Raw genomic sequence first — 22,489 nt, 5'->3', positions numbered from 1 at the left:
CTCCCACAAGTCCCGAAAGACGTGCTATTAGGTAATTTGGACATTCTGAATTCTCCCTCTGTGTACCCGCACAGGCGCCGGAATGTGACGACTAGGGGCTTTTCACAGTAACTTCATTGCAGTGTTAATGTAAGCCTACTTGTGACAATAAAGATTATTATTATTATTAGATCCTGATCTCAGAACTCCTTCTAATAACTTCCCCACCACAGATAAAAGCAAATTACTGTGGATGCTGGAATCTGAAACGAAAGAGAAAATGCTGGAAAATCTCATCAGGTCGGGCAGCATCTGTAGGGGAAGAAAAGAGCTAACATTTCGAGTCCGATGACTCTTTGTCAAAGCTTTGACCAAGCAGCAGTTAGCACTGCTGCTTCACAGCGCCGAGGTCCTAGGTTCGATCACTGTCACTTTCCGTGTGGAGTTTGCACATTCTCCCCGTGTCTGTGTGGATCTCAACCCCACAACCCAGAAGATGTGCAGGGTAGGTGAATTGACCATCTCAAATTGCCGCTTAATTGGAAAAAAAATAATTGAGTACTCTAAATTTTTTTTTAAATGAAGAAGAAAAAGGTGTTGGGGTTGGCTGAACAGGTCGAGTCATTCCTCCCAGCCGGAGCTCAGGTTCTGATGACTGTATGGCAAAATTTGACTCCAAATCCATCTGCAGGTTTGCTGACGACACGACCGTAGTGGGTCGGATCTCGAACAACGACGAGTCAGAATACAGGAGGGAGACAGTGAACCTAGTGGAGTGGTGCAGCGACAACAATCTCTCCCTCAATGTCAGCAAGAGCTGGTCATTGACTTCAGGAAGCAAAGTACTGTACACACCCCTGTCCACATCAACAGGGCCCCGGTGGAGATGGTTGACAGCTTCAAATTCCTTGGTGTGCACATCACCAACAATCTGTCCTGGTCCACCCACGTCGACGCTATGACCAAGGAAGCACAACCGCGCCTATACTTCCTCAGAAACTAAGGAAATTCGGCATGTCCACATTGACGCTTACCAACTTTTACAGATGCACCATAGAAAGCATCCTATCTGGCTGCATCACAGCCTGGTATGGCAACTGCTCGGCCCAAGACCAAGACCGTAAGAAACTACAGAGAGTCGTGAACACCGCCCAGTCCATCACACAAACCTGCCTCCCATCCATTGACTCTGTCTACACCTCCCGCTGCCTTGGGAAAGCGGGCAGTATAATCAAAGACCCCCCCCACCCGGCTTACTCACTCTTCCAACTTTTTCAATCGGGCAGGAGATACAAAAGTCTGAGAACTCGCACGAACAGATTCAAAAACAGCTTACCAGATTCCTAAACAACCCTCTTATTATGACTGATCTGATGTCTTCACACATCTCCTCTACTGAGTAGTACTGCACTCCTGTTTGCTTCACCCGATGCCTGTGTCTATGTATTTACATTGTGTATTTTATGTTTGCCCTATTATGTATTTTCTTTTCATGTACGGAATGATCTGACAACTGTACGCAGAACAATACTTTTCATTGTACCTCGGTACACGTGACAACAAATCCAATCCAATGGCACTCGTGCTTCGATTGCTGGATCCTGAAGAGTGCTCATTGATCCGGATCCTGCCTCATCCTTTGTTTTGGCTTTCTTTGTACGCCAGTGAAGAAGTTTTTATCCTGAAGATTGCCTTGTATATCTGTATCTTGGTTATTTTCCTGGACTTTGCTCCCTGTTCTGTTGAGATGTTATCAATGTTTTCCATTTACAGGGCAGTGAATAATGGGGGGGTGCTGGCCTGCACTGTTAAATTATCCTGATTTAACAAGTTCATATCATGTTCAGCCGAACGTGGAATGTGGGATTTGTGTTCCTGTTTAGCCGTGACACCTATAGCTTCTTTTTCACTTTTTCTTTTGTTTTGACGCGATATTTGTAAAAATTTGAAAACTTCAATAAAGGTACTTTTTAAAAATGTTGTCTAGGATACTCGGCAGTCTGTAAAAGGTGCCATTAGATCTCTTACATTGACCTGAAAGGAGAGACGGTCTCCATTTTACATCTCATCCAAACAAAGGCACCTCTGGCAGTGCAGCACTCCCTCAGTACTGTGCTGGAGTGGGGCTTGACTCATGGGGCGAGATTCTCCGTTACCCCGACGATGATTTTGTAATCCCTTTTTACAACAAAATCGGGGCTGGCGCCTCTTAGACGCAGGTTTCGTAAGGTCCGCCCCCCCCGGGACGGCGTCATCGCGGCGACACACACCGTTGGAATGGCCTCAGCGTGTCACCCGATGCTCCGCCCCCCGATGGGCCGAGTTCACAATGGCGCTGTTCACTTCTGGTCTTAGCCATGCGGGAACCCGGCGTGCCAGCTGCGGAATATGTCCAGCGCTGCCACAGTCAGGTGGAAGCCGTGCTGCTGGTGGGGGGGGGGGGGGGCCAGGGGGGCATTATCTGGCAGGTCGTGTCCGCACACGACCAGCACCATGTTTTACGGCACGACTGCTGCAGGACGTTGCCGTGCACATGCGCGGCCACGGACCTGGCCTTTTATTTTGTGGAGGCCGAGAGTTTTTTCAGGTGCAGCTTCTAGCCCCTCACCGTTTGCAGCATCGGTGAGGAGGCCGCCGCCGATTTTTTTTCCACATCAAATGCCACAGATCCGCTGCTCTTAGCCTCAGAGTCGGAGAATCCGGCTCATGGTCTTCTGACTCGAGGGTGAGAGTGCTACCAGTTGAGCCCCAGCTGTCAACTTAGAAGGGATAACAGGGACTGGTAGGTAAAATCAAAGCTGTTAGCTGGCATGGAGGGTAGATGCTAGTACGTTGGAACCCGGAGCAGGAACAGGCCATTCAACCCAGCCGCCATTTAATACGATCACAGCTGCTCATCCACTTCAATGTGCAGGATTCTCCCGCAATTGGCGGGATGGCCCGACGCTGGCGCGAACCACTCCGGCGTCGGGCCACCCGGAAGTTGCGGAATCCTCCGCATATCCAGGGGCTAGGCCGGCGCCGGGGGTGGTTGGCGCTGCGCCAACTGGCGGCGAAGGGCTACCGTGGTCCCGCGCATGCGCAGGGGGTTTCTTCTCTGCGTTGGCCACGGTGGAGCCTTACAGAGGCCGGCGCAGCGGGAAAGAGTGCCCCCACGGCACAGGCCCCGATCGCGTGCCAGGCCATCGTGAGGGCCCTCCCGGGGCTGAATCCCCCCCCCCCCTGGGGGTCAGAGAATCCCACCCAAAGCCTTTCCCCCCCCAACACTGTACACACCTCTCCTTTCTGTCATTGGTGTTAGAAATCTCTCAATCTCTATTTTGATTGAGCTTCTACAGCCCTATGGAAAAGGGAATTCCAACGGTTCACATCCCTCTGAGTAAGAAGAAATTCTCCTCAGCTCGGTCCTAAGTGGCTTCCCTTATTTTGAAACTGTGCGCCCTGGTTCGAGACTCCCGAACCAGAGGAAGCACGTTGTGTTGGAATTTAATGGGTACCTTTTGGAAGTTCGAAAACATCCTGCTGGGAATGAAGATTTGAGATGTTCTCGATATGTGTGGAGAAAGTAATGTCGCAAACCTCTCTTGTCCTTCAGCGCAATCGAGAAGTTGAATGGCCACCAGCTTGAAAGGTACGCCTTGAGGATCTCTTACATCCCGGACGAAGAAGCTTTGCAGCTCCCAGCACAGCGGCCACGGCGAGGCCCCGGGAGTCGGTCCGTCCGGGAGCACAGCCAGTCCGCGGGCGCCCTGCCCTCGCACAAGCATCTAGATGTCCCCCTGCGGATCCTCGTGCCCACCCAATTCGTAGGTGCCATTATCGGAAAGGAGGGGTTGACCATCAAGAACGTAACCCAACAGACCCAGTCAAAGTAAGTGCTGAGGTGACATGGATATGATTTGGGGGGGGGCTTGTCAGCGCGTGGTGTTCACACTCGCCATGCTGTATGGAGTTGACAGACACTCCATCCAACTTAACTTCAAATTTGGATGCCAGTGGGAGGGAGTCATGTTACCAGACCGGGGGGGGGATGCTGGCGAGGCCCGAGCTTCCCATTGGGTTGGTGGTGTGGGGAGTCCGGTTTCCCATTCAGAGAGTCTTGGAATGGTTGTAGCACAGAGGAAGCCATTCAGCTAGCCATGTCTGGTCTAACTCTGTAAGGGTGACTTGCCGAGACTCCCTCCCCGTCTTTCCCTGTCTCTCGCGGCAAAGCTTTTCAGAGAATTATCCAATTCCGGTCGTCGAGCCACCATTGAATCTGTCTCCATGACACTGAGACAGTGCAGCCCAGATTCGAGCACCTGACTGTGCCAAGCTTGTTCCTCTTGTCCCTGTTGTTCTTTTTGTTCGTCACCTGAAAATGGTGACCTTTTGTTTTTTGACCCATCCAGCAATGGGAACAGTTTCTCTCCATCTACAGTGTCCCGATCCCTACGGATTTTGAACTCTATTAAATCTCTTCCTTCTCTTTGCCAGGAAGATGGCGATGATTGATTGCCTGGCAAGTGTGCGACGGGTTGGTGTAGAGGTTAAAGCCGATGAGCTGAACATGCACCGTTCTTGCTGCAGAGGCCATGCTAGATGCTGTGGTCCTGGGTGCTTTCCTCTGGACCCTGCCTGCTTCTCCCTCCAGTCACTGCTACAATAGATTTTGATCACATGTTTTCAGTACAAGGCGTCCACCACTTGTTCTGATGAACGGTGGGTGACCCCTGATGGTTGAGGACCCCGCTCCACCTACACCGCTTTCCTCCGACACCAAGCCTGACCTGTGTCTGTTTATCCTCCTGTTTTCATGACACATGCTCTGCTCTCTGTCCCCCCTTACCCGCCTTAGAATCGACATCCATCGGAAGGAGAATGCTGGCGCGGCAGAGAAACCCATCAGCATTCACTCGACAGCTGAGGGATGTACTGCTGCCTGTCAGATGATCCTGGAAATTATGCACAAAGAGGCACAGGACACCAAATTGTAAGTAGGATGCGAGGGGGATCACCTGTCTGATCCTGGGGATGCAAGGGGTTGTGTGTCCGTTTGATTTAGATTCAAGCCTGCCCTTCTGTGCTTTTACCCAACTGCCCGAGTCTCTCGCTCCCTCTTTCTCCCTCGCTCGCACGTTCTGCCTGTTTCTGCCTCACTCGCTCTCTCTGCCTGTGTCTGCCTCGCTCGCTCTCTCTGCCTGTGTCTGCCTCGCTCGCTCTCTCTGCCTGTGTCTGCCTCGCTCGCTCTCTCTGCCTGTGTCTGCCTCACTCTCTCTCTCTGCCTGTGTCTGCCTCGCTCGCTCTCTCTGCCTGTGTCTGCCTCGTTCACTCTCTCTGCCTGTGTTTCCCTCGCTCGCTCCCTCTGCCTGTGTCTCCCTCGCTCGCTCTCTCTGCCTGTGTCTCCCTCGCTCGCTCTCTCTGTCTGTGTCTCCCTCGCTCGCTCTCTCTGCCTGTGTCTGCCTCACTCTCTCTCACTGCCTGCCTGGCTCGCTTGCTCTCTCTGCCTGTGTCTGCCTTGCTCGCTCTCTCTGCCTGTGTCTGCCTCGCTCGCTCTCTCTGCCTGTGTCTGCCTCGCTCGCTCTCTCTGCCTGTGTCTGCCTCGCTCGCTCTCTCTGCCTGTGTCTGCCTCACTCTCTCTCTGCCTGTCTGGCTCGCTCGCTCTCTCTGCCTGTGTCTGCCTCACTCTCTGCCTGTGTCTCCCTTGCTCACTCTCTGCCTGTGTCTCCCTCGCTCGCTCTCTCTGCCTGTGTCTCCCTCTCTCGCTCTGCCTGTGTCTCCCTCACTCGCTCTCTCTGCCTGTGTCTGCCTCGCTCGCTCTCTCTGCCTGTGTCTGCCTCACTCTCTCTCTCTCTCTCTGCCTGTCTGGCTCGCTCGCTCTCTCTGCCTGTGTCTGCCTCACTCTCTGCCTGTGTCTCCCTCTCTCGCTCTCTCTGCCTGTGTCTACCTCGCTCGCTCTCTCTGCCTGTGTCTACCTCGCTCGCTCTCTGCCTGTGTCTCCCTCGCTCGCTCTCTGCCTGTGTCTCCCTCGCTCGCTCTCTGCCTGTGTCTCCCTCGCTCGCTCTCTGCCTGTGTCTCCCTCGCTCGCTCTCTCTGCCTGTGTCTCCCTCGCTCGCTCTGCCTGTGTCTCCCTCACTCGCTCTCTCTGCCTGTGTCTGCCTCGCTCTTTTCTCTCTGCCTGTGTCTGCCTCACTCTCTCTCTCTCTCTCTGCCTGTCTGGCTCGCTCTCTCTCTCTGCCTGTGTCTCCCTCTCTCGCTCTCTCTGCCTGTGTCTCCCTCGCTCGCTCGCTCTGCCTGTGTCTCCCTCGCTCGCTCGCTCTGCCTGTGTCTCCCTCGCTCGCTCTCTCTGCCTGTGTCTCCCTCGCTCGCTCTCTCTGCCTGTGTCTCCCTCGCTCGCTCTCTCTGCCTGTGTCTCCCTCGCTCGCTCTCTCTGCCTGTGTCTCTCTCGCTCGCTCTCTCTGCCTGTGTCTCCCTCGCTCGCTCTCTCTGCCTGTGTCTCCCTCGCTCGCTCTCTCTGCCTGTGTCTCCCTCGCTCGCTCTCTCTGCCTGTGTCTCCCTCGCTCGCTCTCTCTGCCTGTGTCTCCCTCGCTCGCTCTCTCTGCCTGTGTCTGCCTCACTCTCTCTCACTGCCTGCCTGGCTCGCTTGCTCTCTCTTCCTGTGTCTGCCTTGCTCGCTCTCTCTGCCTGTGTCTGCCTCGCTCGCTCTCTCTGCCTGTGTCTGCCTCGCTCGCTCTCTCTGCCTGTGTCTGCCTCACTCTCTGCCTGTGTCTCCCTTGCTCACTCTGCCTGTGTCTCCCTCGCTCGCTCTCTCTGCCTGTGTCTGCCTTGCTCGCTCTCTCTGCCTGTGTCTGCCTTGCTCGCTCTCTCTGCCTGTGTCTCCCTCGCTCGCTCGCTCTGCCTGTGTCTCCCTCGCTCGCTCTCTCTGCCTGTGTCTCCCTCGCTCGCTCGCTCTGCCTGTGTCTCCCTCGCTCGCTCTCTCTGCCTGTGTCTCCCTCGCTCGCTCTCTCTGCCTGTGTCTCCCTCGCTCGCTCTCTCTGCCTGTGTCTCCCTCGCTCGCTCTCTCTGCCTGTGTCTCTCTCGCTCGCTCTCTCTGCCTGTGTCTCCCTCGCTCGCTCTCTCTGCCTGTGTCTCCCTCGCTCGCTCTCTCTGCCTGTGTCTCCCTCGCTCGCTCTCTCTGCCTGTGTCTCCCTCGCTCGCTCTCTCTGCCTGTGTCTCCCTCGCTCGCTCTCTCTGCCTGTGTCTGCCTCACTCTCTCTCACTGCCTGCCTGGCTCGCTTGCTCTCTCTTCCTGTGTCTGCCTTGCTCGCTCTCTCTGCCTGTGTCTGCCTCGCTCGCTCTCTCTGCCTGTGTCTGCCTCGCTCGCTCTCTCTGCCTGTGTCTGCCTCACTCTCTGCCTGTGTCTCCCTTGCTCACTCTGCCTGTGTCTCCCTCGCTCGCTCTCTCTGCCTGTGTCTGCCTTGCTCGCTCTCTCTGCCTGTGTCTGCCTCGCTCGCTCTCTCTGCCTGTGTCTGCCTCGCTCGCTCTCTCTGCCTGTGTCTGCCTCGCTCGCTCTCTCTGCCTGTGTCTGCCTCACTCTATCTCTCTCTGCCTGTCTGGCTCGCTCGCTCTCTCTGCCTGTGTCTGCCTCACTCTCTGCCTGTGTCTCCCTTGCTCACTCTGCCTCTGTCTCCCTCGCTCTCTCTCTGTGCCTGTGTCTCCCTCGCTCGCTGTCTCTGCCTGTGTCTACCTCGTTCGCTCTCTGCCTGTGTCTCCCTCGCGCGCTCTCTGCCTGTGTCTCCCTCGCTCGCTCTCTCTGCCTGTGTCTCCCTCGCTCGCTCTGCCTGTGTCTCCCTCACTCGCTCTCTCTGCCTGTGTCTGCCTCGCTCGCTCTCTCTGCCTGTGTCTGCCTCACTCTCTCTCTCTGCCTGTCTGGCTCGCTCGCTCTCTCTGCCTGTGTCTGCCTCACTCTCTGCCTGTGTCTCCCTCTCTCGCTCTCTCTGCCTGTGTCTCCCTCGCTCGCTCGCTCTGCCTGTGTCTCCCTCGCTCGCTCTCTCTGCCTGTGTCTCCCTCGCTCGCTCTCTCTGCCTGTGTCTCCCTCGCTCGCTCTCTCTGCCTGTCTCCCTCGCTCGCTCTCTCTGCCTGTGTCTCCCTCGCTCGCTCTCTCTGCCTGTGTCTCCCTCGCTCGCTCTCTCTGCCTGTGTCTCCCTCGCTCGCTCTCTCTGCCTGTGTCTCCCTTGCTCGCTCTCTCTGCCTGTGTCTGCCTCACTCTCTCTCACTGCCTGCCTGGCTCGCTTGCTCTCTCTGCCTGTGTCTGCCTTGCTCGCTCTCTCTGCCTGTGCCTGCCTTGCTCGCTCTCTCTGCCTGTGTCTGCCTCGCTCGCTCTCTCTGCCTGTGTCTGCCTCGCTCGCTCTCTCTGCCTGTGTCTCCCTTGCTCACTCTGCCTGTGTCTCCCTCGCTCGCTCTCTCTGCCTGTGTCTACCTCGCTCGCTCTCTGCCTGTGTCTCCCTCGCTCGCTCTCTGCCTGTGTCTCCCTCGCTCGCTCTCTGCCTGTGTCTCCCTCGCTCGCTCTCTGCCTGTGTCTCCCTCGCTCGCTCTCTCTGACTGTGTCTCCCTCGCGCTCTCTGCCTGTGTCTCCCTCGCTCGCTCTCTCTGCCTGTGCCTCCCTCGCTCCTCTCTCTGCCTGTGTCTCCCTCGCTCGCTCTCTCTGCCTGTGTCTCCTCGCTCGCTCTCTCTGCCTGTGTCTCCCTCGCTCTCTCTCTCTGCCTGTGTCTCCCTCGCTCGCTTTCTCTGCCTGTGTCTCCCTCGCACGCTCTCTCTGCCTGTGTCTCCCTCGCCCGCTCTCTCTGCCTGTGTCTCCCTCACTCGCTCTCTCTGCCTGTGTCTCCCTCGCTCGCTCTCTCTGCCTGTGTCTGCCTTGCTCGCTCTCTCTGCTTGTGTCTGCCTCGCTCGCTCTCTCAGCCTGTGTCTGCCTCGCTCGCTCTCTCTGCCTGTGTCTGCCTCACTCTCTCGCTCTCTCTCTCTGCCTGTGTCTCCCTCACTCTCTCTGCTTGTTTCTCCCTCGCTCGCTCTCTCTGCCTGTGTCTCCCTCGCTCGCTCTCTCTGGCTGTGTCTCCCTCGCTCACTCTCTGCCTGTGTCTCCCTCGCTCACTCTCTGCCTGTGTCTCCCTCAGTCGCTCTCTGCCTGTGTCTCCCTTGCTCGCTCTCTCTGCCTGTGTCTGCCTCACTCTCTGCCTGTGTCTCCCTTGCTCACTCTGCCTGTGTCTCCTCGCTCGCTCTCTCTGCCTGTGTCTCCCTCGCTCGCTCTCTCTGCCTGTGTCTCCCTCGCTCGCTCTCTCTGCCTGTGTCTCCCTCGCTCGCTCTCTCTGCCTGTGTCTCCCTCGCTCGCTCTCTCTGCCTGTGTCTCCCTCGCTCGCTCTCTCTGCCTGTGTCTCCCTCGCTCGCTCTCTCTGCCTGTGTCTCCCTCGCTCGCTCTCTCTGCCTGTGTCTCCCTCGCTCGCTCTCTCTGCCTGTGTCTCCCTCGCTCGCTCTCTCTGCCTGTGTCTCCCTAGCTCGCTCTCTCTGCCTGTGTCTCCCTCGCTCGCCCTCTCTGCCTGTGTCTCCCTCGCTCGCTCTCTGCCTGTGTCTCCCTCGCTCGCTCTCTGTCTGTGTCTCCCTCGCTCGCTCTCTCTGCCTGTGTCTCCCTCGCTCGCTCTCTCTGCCTGTGTCTCCCTCGCTCGCTCTCACTGCCTGTGTCTGCCTCGCTCGCTCTCTCTGCCTGTGTCTGCCTCACTCTCTCTCTGCCTGTCTGGCTCTCTCTCTCTGCCTGTGTCTCCCTCCCTCGCTCGCTCTGCCTGTGCCTCCCTCGCTCGCTCTGCCTGTCTCTCTCTCGCTCGCTCTGCCTGTCTCTCGCTCGCTCTGCCTGCCTCTCGCTCGCTCTGCCTGTCTCTCGCTCGCTCGCTCTGCCTGTCACTCTCTCGCTCGCTCTGCCTGACGCTCGCTCGCTCTGCCTGTCTCTCGCTCGCTCGCTCTGCCTGTCTCTCGCTCGCTCTGCCTGTCGCTCGCTCGCTCTGCCTGTCGCTCGCTCGCTCTGCCTGTCGCTCGCTCGCTCTGCCTGTCGCTCGCTCGCTCTGCCTGTCGCTCGCTCGCTCTGCCTGTCGCTCGCTCGCTCTGCCTGTCGCTCGCTCGCTCTGCCTGTCGCTCGCTCTGCCTGTCGCTCGCTCGATCACTCTGTCTGTCTCTCGCTCGCTCGCTCTGCCTGTCTCTCTCTCGCTCGCTCTGCCAGTCTCTCTCTCTTGCTCGCTCTGCCTGTCTCTCTCTCTCTCTCGCTCGCTCTGCCCGTCTCTCGCTCGCTCTGCCTGTCTCTCTCTCTCTCTCTCTCGCTCGCACTGCCAGTGTCTCTCTCTCTCGCTCGCTCTGCCTGTCTCTCTCTCTCTCGCTCGCTCTGCATGTCCCCCCTGCTCTGTCGCTCTGTCTGGTCTTCATCTTGCGCTCTCACTCTCTCCGCCCTCCCCCTCTCCCTGCCTGCCTCGTGTGCTCTTTCTCCGCCTGCCTCGATCGCTCTCTCACCGCCTGCCTCGTTCGCTCTCTCTCCGCCTCGCACGCTCTCCCTCCCCGCCTCGCACCCTCTCCCTCTGTCTCACGCACTCTCCCTCCCCGCCTGGCATGCGCTCTCCCTCCCCGCCTAGCGCCCGATCTCCCTCCCCGCCTAGTGCGCGCCCTACCTCCCTGCCTGGCGCGCGCCCTCCCTCCCCGCCTGCCGCGCGCCCTCCCTCCCCGCCTGGCGCGCGCCCTCCCTCCCCGCCTGCCGCGCGCCCTCCCTCTCTCTCCCACTCTCTCTCACTCTCTCTCACTCTCACTCTCCCACTCTCTCTCTCCCACTCTCTCACTCTCCCACTCTCTCTCTCTCCCTCTCTCCCACTCTCTCACTCTCTGATGCAGGATCAATTGCACAAAGACGAGAGTTGAGTGCAACTGAGGCTTTATTGCTCTTAAGATGTGTGGCCTCCCACAGCAGCTGGTGAAATGGCTGCTGAATGGAGGACACACTCATTTATACTCCGCCACTGCGCGGAGCCAGCAGCAGGGACTACCAACGTACCTGTAGTACAGGTTCTACCTGACATCACCTGATACAGGTGCAACAGTGGTTTACCACATTCACTCCCTGTTAAAATTGAGTCCGATGGGGGTGGTTGAGAACTACATACAACAAATGGGTTTTACACATTTTCAATATTTCAGAGAGAAAAATGTCTGTTGAAGTCCAGTGGACCAGTTAGCGGTTTAATTTGATGTGCCGCTGGATGCGTCGTAGTGGTGACGGCGATGTCTATGCTGGTCTGATGTTCGGTGACTCCGGGAGCGTGCCGAAATCCTCTTCATCCCCTGGGCAGGGGAAGGACGGATGGTCCTGGTGGGGTTAATGCTGGGAGCGCTGGGGGAGAGGAGGGAGCCGCCGGGCCGGAGAGGTGTGTGTGTGTGTGGAACCTGCTGGTGCCAGGTCCCTGAGGGAGACATATCTTGGCGGCCGTCGGGGTACGCCACGTAGGCATCCTGGGGGTTGGCATGGAGCAATTGCACCCTCTCCACCAACGGGTCAGCCTTGTGGAGTCGGACGTGCCTATGGAGCAGGACTGGTCCTGGAGCTGCGAGCCAAGTCGGGAGTGACACCCCAGATGTGGACTTCCTGGGGAAGGCAAAAAGACGTTCATGGGGTGTGTTGTTAGTGGCAGTGCACAGCAGTGACCGAATGGAGTGGAGTGCATCAGGGAGGACCTCCTGCCAGCGGGAGGCTGGGAGGTTCCTGGACCGTAGGGCCAGTTGGACGGCCCTCCATACCGTCCCGTTCTCCCTCTCTACCTGCCCGTTTCCCCGGGGGTTATAGCTGGTCGTCCTGCTGGAAGCGATACCCCTGCTGAGCAGGAACTGACGTAGCTCATCACTCATGAATGAGGGTCCCCTGTCACTGTGGATGTAGGCGGGGAAACCTAACAGAGCGAAGATTGTGTTGAGGGCTTTGATGACGGTGGGATGGCGAAGGGGAATCTGGAGTGCTCATCGACCACACTGAGAATGTACGTGTTACGGTCGGTCGAGGGGAGGGGCCCTTTGAAATCCACACTGAGGCGCTCAAAGCGGCGGGAAGCCTTCACCAGGCGCGCACGGTCCGGCCGGTAGAAGTGCGGCTTGCACTCTGCACAGACCTGGCAGCCCCTGGTGATTGATTGTCCGTACTTCCTCGACGGAGTAGGGCAGATTGCGGGCCTTTATAAAATGGTACAACAGTGTGACTCCCGGGTGACAAAGGCTGTCGTGCAGGGCCCGGAGTCGGTCTACTTGTGCGCTGGCACATGTACCTCGGGATAGGGCGTCTGGGGGCTCGTTGAGCTTACCCGGGCGATACAGAATCTCGTAATTATAGGTGGAGAGCTCGATTCTCCACCGCAGGATTTTATCATTCTTGATCTTGCCCCGCTGTGTGTTATTGAACATGAAGGCTACTGACCGTTGGTCAATGAGGAGAGTGAATCTCCTGCCAGCCAGGTAATGCCTCCAATGCCGCACAGCTTCAACGATAGCTTGGGCCTCTTTTTCGATGGATGAGTGCTGAATTTCTGAGGCATGAAGGGCGCGGGAAAAGAATGCCACGTGTCTGCCTGCCTGATTGAGGGTGGCGGCTAGGGCGACGTCTGATGTGTCGCTCTCTACTTGAAAGGGCAGTGTCTCGTCTACTGCGTGCATCCCGGCCTTGGCGATATCGGCTCTGATACTGGCGAAGGCCTGTTGTGCATCGGCCGTGAGGGGGAACTGGGTGGACTGTGTGAGTGGGCAGGCCTTGTCCGCATAGTTTAGCCCCACTGGGCTAAGTATGAAAAGACCCCCAGGCAGCGTTTGAGGGCCTTGGGGCTGAGGGGGAGCTCCATGAGGGGGCGCATGCGGTCAGGATCAGGCCCCAGAACTCCGTTCTGGACCACATAGCCGAGGATGGCTAAGCGGGTCATGCTAAATACCCACTTCTCCTTGTTGTCGGTGAGGTTTAGGAGAGTGGCGGTGTGGAGAAATTTGGCACGGTTGGCATCGTGGTCCTGCTGAGCGTGGCCGCAGATGGTGACGTTGACTCGGTACGGAAAGGTGGCCCGCAAACCGTACCGGCCGACCATTTGGTCCATCTCCCTTTGGAAGACCGAGACCCCGTTGGTGATGCCAAAAGGAACCCTGAGGAAGTGATAGAGGCGACCGTCTGCCTCAAAGGCAGTGTATGGACGGTCCGCCTTACGAATGGGGAGCTGGTGGTAGGCGGATTTGAGGTCTACCGTTGAGAAGACCCGGTACTGTGCAATCTGATTGACCATATCAGATATGCGTGGGAGGGGGTACGCGTCGAGCTGCGTGTACCGATTGATGGTCTCTCTCCACGACCATTCTGTGTTTCTCCCCAGTTTTAACTACTACCACTTGGGCTTTCCAGGGGCTGTTGCTGGCCTCGTTGATGCCTTCCCGAAGCAGCTGCTGGAATTCGGACCAGATGAAGGTCCTGTCCTGGGTGCTGTACCGTCTGCTCCTGGGGGCAACGGGTTTGCAATCCGTGGTTAGATTTACGAAGAGGGAAGGCGGATTGACCTTTAGGGTCGCGAGGCCGCACACAGTAAGGGGTGGTAGGGGCCCGCTGAATTTCAGGGTTAGGCTCTGGAGGTTGCACTGGAAGTCCAGGCCAAGTGGTAGGGCAGCGCAGAGATTAGGGAGGACGTAGAGGCGGAAGTTGCTGAATTCTACGCCCTGGACCGTGAGTGTGACCGTACAGTACCCCCGGATCGCCACGGAATGGGATCTGGAGGCCAGGGAGATTCTTTGGTTGGCAGGGTGTACCGCGAGGGAGCAGCGCCTTACCGTATCCGGGTGGATGAAGCTTTCGGTGCTCCTGGAGTCCAACAGGCAAGAGGTCACATGTCCGTTGATTTTGACGGTGGCCGATGCGGACGAGACTGGGTCACTGAGGTTAGTCGTGGTCGGCCGTCGCTGGTGTCGGATGATGGGGAGCCCGGGGGGGGCACAGGTCCTGGAACGCTGGCGGTGCCCATGTGCCGTGGGGGAGACTGAAGATCTTGAGGAGGACAAAATGGCGGCGCCCATGGTCCGCACGTGGCGGGGGTTGAACAAGATGGCGGCGCCCATGGGCCGCAGGTATTGCGCGGAGGGGAAGATGGCGGTGTCCACTGGCCGCGCTAGGTCTGAGGGGGAGAAGATGGCGGCGCTCATTGGCCGCGCGTGGTCTGAGGGGGAGAAGATGGCGGCGCCCACTGCCGCGCGTGGTCAGGGGAGGTGAAGATGGCGCCCATTGTCAGTAAACGAAGGGGATGGGGGCGATAGCGACGACTGCACGGGCCTGGCACACCGCGGCGAAGTGCCCCTTCTTACCGCAAGCCTTACAAAGGGCCGTGCGGGCCGGCAGCGTTGGCGGGGGTGTTTCTGCTGGCCGCAAAAGTAACATCGGGGACCCCCGGGGTTTGCTGGCTGGCGCTTGGCACAGGAGTATTGGCTGGGTAAGGCACCCGCTAGGGCGGCAGCCTGTGGGGTCCACGATGCGTAGGAGGGGTGGGCCGCGCGGCTGGTGATGTAGGCCTGAATGTTGCGTGATGCAACCGTCATAGATAGCGCTAGCTTCTTTGTCTCTGCTAGATCGAGCGTGGCCCCTTCTAACAGTCGCTGGCATATGAGGTCCGACCCAATCCTCGTAACGAACGCGTCCCGCATAAGGAGGTTTGAATGTTCCGTGGCCATAACGGCCTGACAGTCACAGTCCCGGACGTGTGGGATTAGGGCCCGCCAGAAGTCTTCTATGGACTCACCAGGGAGTTGAAAGCGAGTGGCGAGTACGTGCCTGGCGAAGAGCGTGTTCGTCTTCTGAGCGTAATTTTCTTTGAGAAGCGCCATGGCTTCGGCGTAGTTTGGCGCGTCCTGGATCAGCGGAAAGACGTTGGAGCTCAACCTTAAGTACAGCATCTGTATTTTCTGAGCCTCCGAGACAGGGCTGGGAGCCGAGTTGATGTACGTCTCGAAACAAGCTAGCCAGTGCTGAAAGTCCTTTTTGGCGTCGCTTGATTGCGGATCCAGCTGCAGGCGATCCGGCTTGATACGGAGGAGTACAACTGAGGCTTTATTGCTCTAAGATGTGTGGCCTCCCACCGCAGCTGACGAAATGGCTGCAGCATGGAGGACACACACATTTATACTCCGCCTACTGGGCGGAGCCAGCAGGCAGGGACTACCAACGTACCTGTAGTACAGGTCCTACCTGACATCACCTAATAGAGATGCAACAGTGGTTTACCTCTCTCTCTCTGCCTGCCTCTCTCTCTGCCTGCCCCTCTTTCTGCCTGCCCCTCTCTCTCTCTCTCTCTCTCTCTCTCTGCCTGCATCTCTCTCTCTCTCTCTCTCTCTCTGCCTCTCTCTCTCTGCCTGCCTCCCTCCCTGTCTTATGTCCCTCTCTCTTGGGTGTAGTTTGTGTGCTGTCATTTTACACTATTATTTAACTTTTTGGTTATATAATTTGAAAGTTATGGCCTTCCCTGCAAAACTTTCACTGTTTTTTTCTTCATCCTCCCGCTCTTTTCTCTCCTGTCTCTGACTCTTTCCTGTCTGTCTCTTCTTTCCTTTTTCTCTTCTCTGCAGTGTCCTATCAAAACTTCCCAGGTCAGATACAGCCATGGGTTTAGACAGAGTAAATCTCCCCTTACACGCTCTCTATTGAAAGGAGACGATGAGGCAATTATGGATGCCATCATCATGATCATCCCATTCTGAAATTTCCCTTTGAAGTGGAAAATTACCATGTCACTCCATCATTTAATAAAGGTGGGGGAGCTAAACTAGGAAACCATAAGCATATACACCTTTTGTCTATTGTGGGGAAGTTACTGTATTTGTTATTGGAACCGAGTGACTTGGTACTCGGACAAACATCAGCAGGTTGCATCAGAAGGGGTTGCAGTGCAGATATACCAGAATGATAGCAGGGCTAAAGAGAACAGGTCGCACAGACTCAGCTTATATTACCTTGACTTTAGAAGATTATGGGCACAATTTTTTAAAATACATGTATTTCAATTTGTAAAATATGAAATAATAATAATCTTTATTAGTGTCACAAGTAGGCTTACATTAACACTGCACTGAAGTTACTGTGAAAATCCCCTAGTTGCCACATTCCGGCGCCTGTTCGGGGATAGCCTGTCAGGGGAAAACAGCAGCAGCCAGAGCAGTGGCACCACGGCTGGCTCTGATGTTCAGAAGGGAGGGTCAAAGCGCAGAAGAGTAATAGTTATAGGGGACTCTATAGTCAGGGGCACAGATAGGCGCTTCTGTGGACGTGAAAGAGACTCCAGGATGGTATGTTGCCTCCCTGGTGCCAGGGTCCAGGATGTCTCCGAACGGGTAGAGGGAATCCTGAAGGGGGAGGGCAAACAGGCAGAGGTCGTTGTACATATTGGTACTAACGACATAGGCAGGAAGGGGCATGAGGTCCTGCAGCAGGAGTTCAGGGAGCTAGGCAGAAAGTTAAAAGACAGGACCTCGAGGGTTGTAATCTCGGGATTACTCCCTGTGCCACGTGCCAGTGAGGCTAGAAATAGGAAGATAGAGCAGACAAACACGTGGCTAAACAGCTGGTGTAGGAGGGAGGGTTTCTGTTATCTGGACCACTGGGAGCTCTTCCGGGGCAGGTGTGACCTGTATAAGATGGACGGGTTGCATCTAAACCGGAGAGGCATAAATATCCTGGCCGCGAGATTTGCTAGTGTCACACGGGAGGGTTTAAACTAGTATGGCAGGGGGGTGGGCACGGGAGCAATAGGTCAGAAGGTGAGAGCGTTGAGGGAGAACTAGGGAATAGGGACAGTGTGGCTCTGAGGCAGAGCAGACGGGGAGAAGTTGCTGAACACAGCGGGTCTGGTGGCCTGAAGTGCATATGTTTTAATGCAAGGAGCATTACGGGTAAGGCAGATGAACTTAGAGCTTGGATTACTACTTGGAACTATGATGTTGTTGCCATTACAGAGACCTGGTTGAGGGAAGGGCAGGATTGGCAGCTAAACGTTCCAGGATTTAGATGTTTCAGGCGGGATAGAGGGGGATGTAAAAGGGGAGGCGGAGTTGCGTTACTTGTTCAGGAGAGTATCACAGCTATACAGCGAGAGGACACCTCAGAGGGCAGTGAGGCTATATGGGTAGAGATCAGGAACAAGAAGGGTGCAGTCACAATGTTGGGGGTATACTACAGGCCTCCCAACAGCCAGCGGGAGATAGAGGAGCAGATAGGTAGACAGATTTTGGAAAAGAGTAAAAACAACAGGGTTGTGGTGATGGGAGACTTCAACTTCCCCAATATTGACTGGGACTCACTTAGTGCCAGGGGCTTAGACGGGGCAGAGTTTGTAAGGAGCATCCAGGAGGGCTTCTTAAAACAATATGTAAACAGTCCAACTAGGGAAGGGGCGGTACTGGACCTGGTATTGGGGAATGAGCCCGGCCAGGTGGTAGATGTTTCAGTAGGGGAGCATTTCGGTAACAGTGACCACAATTCAGTAAGTTTTAAAGTACTGGTGGAAAAGGATAAGAGTGGTCCGAGGATGAATGTGCTAAATTGGGGGAAGGCTAATTATAACAATATCAGGCGGGACCTGAAGAACATAGATTGGGGGCGGATGTTTGAGGGCAAATCAACATCTGACATGTGGGAGGCTTTCAAGTGTCAGTTGAAAGGAATACAGGACAGGCATGTTCCTGTGAGGAAGAAAGATAAATACGGCAATTTTCGGGAACCTTGGATGACGAATGATATTGTAGGCCTCGTCAAAAAGAAAAAGGAGGCATTTGTCAGGGCTAAAAGGCTGGGAACAGACGAAGCCTGTGTGGCATATAAGGAAAGTAGGAAGGAACTTAAGCAAGGAGTCAGGAGGGCTAGAAGGGGCCATGAAAAGTCATTGGCATATAGGGTTAAGGAAAATCCCAAGGCTTTTTACACTTACATAAAAAGCAAGAGGGTAGCCAGGGAAAGGGTTGGCCCACTGAAGGATAGGCAAGGGAATCTATGTGTGGAGCCAGAGGAAATGGGCGAGGTACTAAATGAATACTTTGCATCAGTATTCACCAAAGAGAAGGAATTGGTAGATGTTGAGTCTGGAGAAGGGGGTGTAGATAGCCTGGGTCACATTGTGATCCAAAAAGACGAGGTGTTGGGTGTCTTAAAAAATATTAAGGTAGATAAGTCCCCAGGGCCGGATGGGATCTACCCCAGAATACTGAAGGAGGCTGGAGAGGAAATTGCTGAGGCCTTGACAGAAATCTTTGGATCCTCGCTGTCTTCAGGGGATGTCCCGGAGGACTGGAGAATAGCCAATGTTGTTCCTCTGTTTAAGAAGGGTGGCAGGGATAATCCCGGGAACTACAGGCCGGTGAGCCTTACTTCAGTGGTAGGGAAATTACTGGAGAGAATTCTTCGAGACAGGATCTACTCCCATTTGGAAGCAAATGGACGTATTAGTGAGAGGCAGCACGGTTTTGTGAAGGGGAGGTCGTGTCTCACTAACTTGATAGAGTTTTTCGAGGAGGTCACTAAGATGATTGATGCAGGTAGGGCAGTAGATGTTGTCTATATGGACTTCAGTAAGGCCTTTGACAAGGTCCCTCATGGTAGACTAGTACAAAAGGTGAAGTCACACGGGATCAGGGGTGAACTGGCAAGGTGGATACAGAACTGGCTAGGCCATAGAAGGCAGAGGGTAGCAATGGAGGGATGCTTTTCTAATTGGAGGGCTGTGACCAGTGGTGTTCCACAGGGATTAGTGCTGGGACCTTTGCTCTTTGTAGTATATATAAATGATTTGGAGGAAAATGTAACTGGTCTGATTAGTAAGTTTGCAGACGACACAAAGGTTGGTGGAATTGCGGATAGCGATGAGGACTGTCTGAGGATACAGCAGGATTTAGATTGTCTGGAGACTTGGGCGGAGAGATGGCAGATGGAGTTTAACCTGGACAAATGTGAGGTAATGCATTTTGGAAGGGCTAATGCAGGTAGGGAATATACGGTGAATGGTAGAACCCTCAAGAGTATTGAAAGTCAAAGAGATCTAGGAGTACAGGTCCACAGATCACTGAAAGGGGCTACACAGGTGGAGAAGGTAGTCAAGAAGGCATACGGCATGCTTGCCTTCATTGGCCGGGGCATTGAGTATAAGAATTGGCAAGTCATGTTGCAGCTGTATAGAACCTTAGTTAGGCCACACTTGGAGTATAGTGTTCAATTCTGGTCGCCACACTACCAGAAGGATGTGGAGGCTTTAGAGAGGGTGCAGAAGAGATTTACCAGAATGTTGCCTGGTATGGAGGGCATAAGCTATGAGGAGCGATTGAATAAACTCGGTTTGTTCTCACTGGAACGAAGGAGGTTGAGGGGCGACCTGATAGAGGTATACAAAATTATGAGGGGCATAGACAGAGTGGATAGTCAGAGACTTTTTCCCAGGGTAGAGGGGTCAATTACTAGGGGGCATAGGTTTAAGGTGAGAGGGGCAAAGTTTAGAGTAGATGTACGAGGCAAGTTTTTTACGCAGAGGGTAGTGGGTGCCTGGAACTCACTACCGGAGGAGGTAGTGGAGGCAGGGACGATAGGGACATTTAAGGGGCATCTTGACAAATATATGAATAGGATGGGAATAGAAGGATACGGACCCAGGAAGTGTAGAAGATTGTAGTTTAGTCGGGCAGTATGGTCGGCACGGGCTTGGAGGGCCGAAGGGCCTGTTCCTGTGCTGTACATTTCTTTGTTCTTTGTTCTTTGTTCTTTGTACACGGAGGGAGAATTCAGAATGTCCAATTCACCTAACAAGCACATCTTTGGACTGTGGGAGGAAACCGGAGCACCCGGAGGAAACCCACACACACACGGGGAGAATGTGCAGACTCCGCACAGACAGTAACCCAAGCTAGGAATCGAACCTGGGACCCAGGCGGTGTGAAGCAACAGTGCTAACCACTGTGCTACAGTGCAAATTTACATATATCAACCATTAAAAACAGAAACATAAAACATCCCCCTCACAAAACCTAATCGCTCCCCCCTTTCCCTTAACAGCTAACAGTGACCAATTCCTTGAAATAAACAATAGAAGGCTGCCATCTCCGATAGAACCTGTTGATTGCTCCCCTCACGGTTCATTTAACTTTCTCAAGCTATAGGAACTTCATCAGATCCCCCAGCCACACTGAGGCACTGGGTGAAGATGAGATTGAATCCTCCACCCCAGCAGCATTCGCCACCGGGCAATCAGCGAAGCAAAGGCCAGGACATTGGCCCCTGCACCCATCTGCAGCTCTGGCGAGTCTGACACCCCAAATATGGCCACAAAAGGACAGGGCTCCAGCTCAATCTTCAGAATCGCTGACATGGTGCTAAACAAGGACACCCAAAACCCCACGAGCTTGGGACAAGAGCAGAACATGTGCACATGATTAGCTGGACTTCTTGAACAGCGCTCGCACCTGTCCTCCACCCCTGCGAAGAAGCGACTGATTCTGGACTTGGTCAGGTGCACCCTGAAAACGACCTTAAATTGGATCAAACCAAGCCTTGCACACGAGGATGTGGAGTTCACCTTGCGAAGGGCGTCACTCCAAACCTTGTCATCTAATATGGTCCCCGATGACTCCTCCCACCTAGCCTTAACCAGCTCCACTGACACCGAGTCGTCCAACAAAATTTGTCCGTAAATACATGCAGTGCTGTTCCCTTCCTCCGACCCCGCGTGCGAAAGAACCCTCTCCATTAGAGATGTTGGTGGCGCCACGGGGAATGTCGGGAAAATCCATTTTGCAAAATTGCAAACTTGGAGACACCTGAATGAATTTGAACTGAAGAGCCCAAACTTTTCCGACAATTCCTCTAGACTGGCAAACTGCCCCTCTAGGAACAAATTGGCCACTCTCTCCAGCCCCTTCCCTTCCCACCCCCCAAACGTGGCATCTAATCCCGCAGGCTCTAACAGATGGTTAGCAGAGATGGGAGCCAGCTTCAACACTGACCCCAATTTGAAATGTTGTCGAAATTGTCTCCATATCTTCAAAGTGGAAACAATCACTGGATTTGACTAATATTTTGTCAGTGAGAACGGGTGCGAGGCCATCACCAGTAAAGAAGGCAAAGAATATGTTGGCCTTCATAGCAAGAGGATTTGAGTATAGGAATAGGGATGTTTTACTGAAATTGTACAGAGCATTGGTGAGGCCACACCTGGAGTAGTGTGTGCAGTTCTGGTGTCCTTATCTGGGGAAGGATGTTCTTGTAGTAGAGGGAGTGCTGCGAAGGTTTACCAAGCTGATTCTTGGGATGGCGGAACTGTCAAATGAGGAGAGACTAAGTCGGTTAGGATTATATTCATTGGAGTTTAGAAGAGTGAGAGGGGATCTCATAGAAACTCATAAAATTCTAACAGGATTAGACAGGGTAGATTCAGAAAGAATGTTCCTGATGGTCGTGGAGTCCAGAACTAGGGGTCATAGTTTGAGGATAAGGGATAAACCTTTTAGGACTGAGGCAAAGAGAAATATCTTCACCCAGAGAGTGGTGAATCTGTGGAATTCACTACCACAAAAAGTGGTTGAGACCAAAACATTGTGTAATTTCAAGAAGGAATTAGATAATAAGATCTTTATTAGTGTCACGGGCAGGCTTACATTAACACTGCAATGAAGCTACTGTGAAAATCCCCTAGTCTCCACACTCCGCCACCTGTTCGGGCACACTGAGGGAGAATTGAGAATGTCCAATTCACCTAACAGCACGTCTTTCGGGACTTGTGGGAGGAAACCGGAGCACTCTGAGGAAACCCACGCAGACACGGGGAGAACGTGCAGACTCCACACAGACAGTGACCCAAACCAGGAATTGAACCCGGGTCCCTGACGCTGTGAAGCAACAGTGCTAACCACTGTACTATAGGCTCCGCTTTTCTATCCGGTTGAAGGACTTCCCTACGAATCCTCAAGACCGTGCCCACCTATATAAAGAATGATATCAACTTCTCGACCCTCCCAAAAAAATGATTTCAGAGGGAAAACCGGCAGACACTTGGGGGGGGGAGAAAAACAAAAATCATGACAAAAACAGACATCTTGATCGATTGGACCTGCCCAAGGACAGGGAAAGGTTATCCCACCTTTGCAGGTCGGTCTGGACTCTACTTACCAGGCTAGTATAATTCAGTTTACGAAGTTGGGCCCAATCCTGAGCCACTTGGAACCCCGAATACTCACCCTTTTCTAGATTTAATTTATATCCTGAAAAGGAGGCAAAGCTCCTCAGTAGTTCCATTACATGACCCATAGTGGGGACTGGGTCCATCATGGAAAGTAAAAGGTCATCAGCATACAGGGGCACCCAGTGCTCCACCTCTCCCGTAATTATCCCCTTCTACTTTCCCGATGCCCTCACAGCGATGGCCAAAGACTCTATCGCCAATGCAAACAAGAGGGGGCACACCCTGTCTCGTTTCCCTTTTAATTAAAAGTATCCCCGAAC

At 54.6% G+C, this 22,489-nt stretch overlaps 1 protein-coding gene across 3 annotated transcripts in view; it reads left to right on the top strand.

Annotated features, from left to right (window-relative positions):
• igf2bp2a (insulin-like growth factor 2 mRNA binding protein 2a) overlaps positions 1-22,489 on the top strand; it is a 321,903-nt gene that overhangs the window by 231,690 nt on the left and 67,724 nt on the right. For all 3 annotated transcript variants that reach the window (XM_072483899.1, XM_072483891.1, XM_072483884.1), the window contains exons 6-7: positions 3,575-3,850; positions 4,817-4,951. In XM_072483899.1, the coding sequence (XP_072340000.1) occupies positions 3,575-3,850; positions 4,817-4,951 (411 nt within the window). The remainder of the gene's footprint in view (positions 1-3,574; positions 3,851-4,816; positions 4,952-22,489) is intronic.

This window comes from Scyliorhinus torazame, chromosome 2 (assembly GCF_047496885.1).
Source record: "Scyliorhinus torazame isolate Kashiwa2021f chromosome 2, sScyTor2.1, whole genome shotgun sequence".
Taxonomy (NCBI): domain Eukaryota; kingdom Metazoa; phylum Chordata; class Chondrichthyes; order Carcharhiniformes; family Scyliorhinidae; genus Scyliorhinus; species Scyliorhinus torazame.
This window is presented reverse-complemented; position numbering and strand designations above follow the sequence as displayed.